The sequence below is a fragment of the Entamoeba histolytica genome, genomic scaffold (assembly GCF_000208925.1).
Source record: "Entamoeba histolytica HM-1:IMSS scf_1104750518637 genomic scaffold, whole genome shotgun sequence".
Classification (NCBI taxonomy): Eukaryota; Evosea; order Mastigamoebida; family Endamoebidae; genus Entamoeba; species Entamoeba histolytica.
The window spans coordinates 5,367-9,994 of record NW_001915270.1 but is presented as its reverse complement, the minus strand read 5'-3'; the positions used below and the strand labels follow the sequence as shown (position 1 = coordinate 9,994).

Genomic DNA, 4,628 nt, shown 5'->3' with positions numbered 1-4,628 from the left:
ACATTACAATAACTACATTTAGAATCTAAAATGAATTAAATGTATTAAAATATTTATCAAATAATAACAGAAATATATAAATTGTATTTTTGAAAGTAAAAGAATGTAATGAAAATAATAAATAATATGAAAATTGAAAATAATATTCAATATATATGATAATAAATGACAATTTGGATATAAAGAAATACTTCACTTCTTCAATTCATTTAATGAATCAATAAAAATAGTGAAGTATTATTCAAATTTATTTGTATATACAAAAATGAATATTTTCAACATGAAACAATATGATAAAATTAAAGTTAATAAAATACTGAATAAATTGATTGAATAACAAAATGAAAATATATTGAATATATCAATAAATATAAAGTCTTTAAATAAAATACCAACTTTTTGATTAACTAATTTTTGTACTATTTGTATAAATTATCAGAAGTATCAATAAGAATAATAATGATGTTATATTAATAAATTCGAGAATAATAATATCTTATTTTGTTAATATTTGAAGATAAAATGAAAAATATTAATCTAAATAAAAATAAATCCAAGAATGTGTTATTATCATGATATATTAATATTTCTATTTTGAATAAATTCTATAATGAAATATAATTTACTCAGTATTATTCTGTCTAATATTATCAATTGAATTATATCTTCTTGTTTATTATAATTGTAATTCATTTCATGTTTATTATATTCATTGGTATTGTAAAATCATGTAGTTGTAGTTAATTGTGTATTAAAAAGCATATTTTAAAAGTTGATTGAAGTTATTAACTTCATCATTTTCTAAAAAATAAAATTAATGTTAAAATATATCGTTTACAATGTGATATGATGAACCAACAAACTAATAAGACTCAACGAATGTACAAATATATTTAAATTAACAATACTAATTAAATAATGTTGTTATTTTAACATATTCATGTTTAAAAGTAAAACATTTTGATTATTAAGTGTATTGAAATATATTCTTAGTTTAACACTATGAATAAATGAACATGTTTTAAATTCAATTTATTAATATTTGACCTGACTATTCATTTATTAGTGCCAGCTTTAACGTTAAATGATGTGAATGAACTTAATTAATTTGTTGAATAATCAAAAACAAAGAATGATAGAAATGAACATAAAGTATAAATATGAAAGAAGTTAATAATGTTATAATAACTATACCATGTATTACATTAACATATAAAATGATAGTTACAATGGCAATAGATGAGAGAAGAAAATATATGAAATAAATAAAAAAAATATTCATTAAAAGATGATGAAATAGAAAGATTAATGAGAAATAATTGAAGAATAACATGAGAAAATGATGTATTGATAATTTTCTAAAGAATAGATGAAATATTAATGTTGATTAACTTTAATTAGACTGTGTAAAATATATTCATTCATTTATTATAAAAAACATTGATATCTCATCAAATACAATTGATGAAAAGAAATAGTATTCACATTAAAAATAAACATTATTATTCAATTGATTGTCTTTTATATTATTCTTCCTTTTTCTTTCAACCTCTTTCTTTTATAAAATACATTCAATTATATTATTATCCTTTTTAGTTATCAGTTATTTTAACTTCAATCTTACCATCTTCATATCCTATCTTAATTTTACTCTTCTCTTTCATCACTCCTCCTATTATTGACTTCGTTATTTCTGTAACTACTGTCTTTTCAATATATCTTCGCATTGGTCTTGCTCCATATGCTATTGAATATCCTGCTTTAATGATTCCTTCTATTGCTGCTTCCGTCATTTCAACTTCACTTCCTGGATATCTCTTTTTAATGACTTTAATCACTTCTCCCATTTGTAATTTAACTATTTCTTTCAATTCTTTCTCTGAAAGTGGTGAAAATACTATAATATCATCCATTCGATTGAGAAACTCTGGTTTAAACGACTTCTTCACTATTTCCATGACTTGTTCTTTAACTTGTTCATCAACTTGTCCTGTTGTTTCTACTCCTTTCATTATTATTTCACTTCCTAAATTCGATGTCATAATCACAACCGTATTCTTAAAATCAACTGTTCTTCCTCTTCCATCTGTTAATCTTCCTTCATCCAATAATTGTAATAACACATTAAATACTTGTGGATGTGCTTTTTCAATTTCATCAAATAATATTACACTATATGGTCTACGACGAATTGCTTCTGTTAATTGTCCTCCTTCTTCATATCCAACATATCCTGGTGGTGCTCCTATCAGTCTCGACACACTATGACTTTCCATATATTCACTCATATCTATTCTAACTATATTTTCCTCTGAATCAAACAATTCAGCTGCTAATGCTTTTGCTAATTCTGTTTTACCTACTCCACTTGGTCCTAAAAACATAAAACTTCCTATTGGTCGTTTTTCATTTCCTAATCCTCCTCTACTTCTAATGATTGCATCACTAACTGCTGTCACTGCTTCATCTTGTCCTATTACTCGTTTATGTATTTCACTTTCTAAATTCAGTAATCTTGCTTTCTCACTTTGATTCATTTTAGTAACTGGAATTCCTGTCCATCTACTCACAACTTCTTCTATTTGTGTTGCTGTGACTTGTAATGATATCATTGTTGTTTCTTTATTTTGTTTCTTTAATTCTGCCAATCTCTTTTCTGCTTCTGGTATTGCATAATATTTCAAATCAGCTGCTACTTCTAAATCTTTAGTACTTTCTGCTTTATGTTTCATACTTTCTATTTTTGTTGCAAGTTCTTTCATTTCTTCACTTCCTCCTTTTTCTTTCTCATAATTAATTCGTAACTTTGTTAATTTCTCTTTATTTTCACTCATTTCTTTTTCAATTTCTTTAAGTCTTTCTTCAATAACTTTTTTATGTTCTTCATCCGTTTCTTTAACTTCTCTTTCTAATGCTATTTTCTCCACATTTATTTGTGTTTCTCTTCTTTCTAATCTATCTATTTCTTCTGGTTGTGAATTCTTTTGTGTAAATAATGTAGCACATGCTTCATCAACTAAATCAATTGCCTTGTCAGGAAGAAATCTTCCATTGATGTATCTTTTACTTAATGTTGCTGCTGAAACTAATGCTGAATCCGTAATTGTTAATCCATAATGATTTTCATATTTCTCTCTTATTCCTCGAAGAATATATAATGTATCTTCTACACTTGGTTCACTTACATAAACTTGTTGGAATCGTCTTTCAAATGCTGGATCTTTTTCAACATATTTTCTATATTCCTCTAACGTTGTTGCTCCAATACATCGTAATTCTCCTCTTGATAACATTGGTTTTAAAATATTAGCTGCATCCATTGCTCCTTCTCCTGTTGCTCCAGCTCCTAATACTGTGTGAATTTCATCTATAAACAATATAATAGGTATTTTACTTTCTTTAACTTCTTTTATTACTGCTTTTAATCTTTCTTCAAATTGTCCTCTATATTGTGCTCCTGCTATTAATGCTCCCATATCTAATCCAATAACTCGACATTGCAAATTACTTGGAACATCCCCTTTAACAATTCTTTGTGCAAGTCCTTCAACTACTGCTGTTTTACCAACTCCTGGCTCTCCTATTAAGACTGGATTATTTTTCGTTCGTCTTGATAAAATACGAATAACTCGTTTAATTTCTTCATCTCTTCCAATGATGGGATCCATCTTCCCACTTTCTGCTTGTGCCGTTAAATCATTTCCATATTTCTTCAATGCTTCATATTGACTCTCTGCTTCTTTTGTTTCTACACTTTGTCCTTTTCTCATTTCCATTATCTTTTTGTTAAATTCCAGAACATTAATTCCACTATTTCCTACTATCGTACTAATTTCTTTCTCTTCCATCAATGACATTACTATCACATCAACTGCAAGATATGTATCTCCCATTGTCTTTTGTTTCTCTATTGCTCGTCTTATCACTTGTTGTGTTGTTGGATGAAGTCCAATTTCTACTGGTGGTGGATTTTGAACTGGAATCTTATTCATTCCTTCTTGTATTTCTTTCTTCATTTTACTAACATCACCTCCCATCATCTCGACTATTCGGATAATAATATTCGACTCTTCTTCAACAATTGCATTCATCATGTGAATTGGCATGATATATGCATTCTTTCTTTCAAATGCTTTTTCTTGCGATTCTTTGAACATTTGAACTGTTGCATCTGTCCATTTGTTTGGATCCATACCTTATTTCTAAATGTTAATTACTTCTTCAAGTTCCTTTAAATACTCAATGTGGTTGATGTGTTGACTTATTGATGTGTTGGTTGTTATTCACATTTTCTTATTCATGTCTACATGGATCAACGTGGTTTCATATCAACAAATAATATCATAATTAACAGCAAAAATGACAATGATGAAATGAAGGAATGAGAATGAATGATTATCAAACACTCAAAATAAATGAGTAATTAAATTATCATTAACTCTGTTTATTTTAATCATAAAATATGTTTATGATATTCTTTTATTCTTTTTTACATCAACATTTATACAAACATCCATATCTAATAATGTAATTAGTGATGAATGATGATTGTTAATGAAACATATTTGAAGAAACAACTAGTTATTATTGCAATAATTGTTAATTGAATATTAATTGATTTGAATGAT

The 4,628-nt window shown here is 26.4% G+C and overlaps 1 protein-coding gene across 1 annotated transcript; it reads right to left on the bottom strand.

The window, feature by feature from the left end:
• Positions 1-1,592: 1,592 nt before the first annotated feature.
• EHI_156560 (heat shock protein, putative) lies at positions 1,593-4,193 on the bottom strand (the record flags this gene model as incomplete). The annotated part of the gene is made up of 1 exon (XM_001914239.1): positions 1,593-4,193. One exon carries the CDS (start codon positions 4,191-4,193, stop codon positions 1,593-1,595), a length of 2,601 nt encoding a protein of 866 aa, XP_001914274.1.
• Positions 4,194-4,628: the final 435 nt, after the last annotated feature.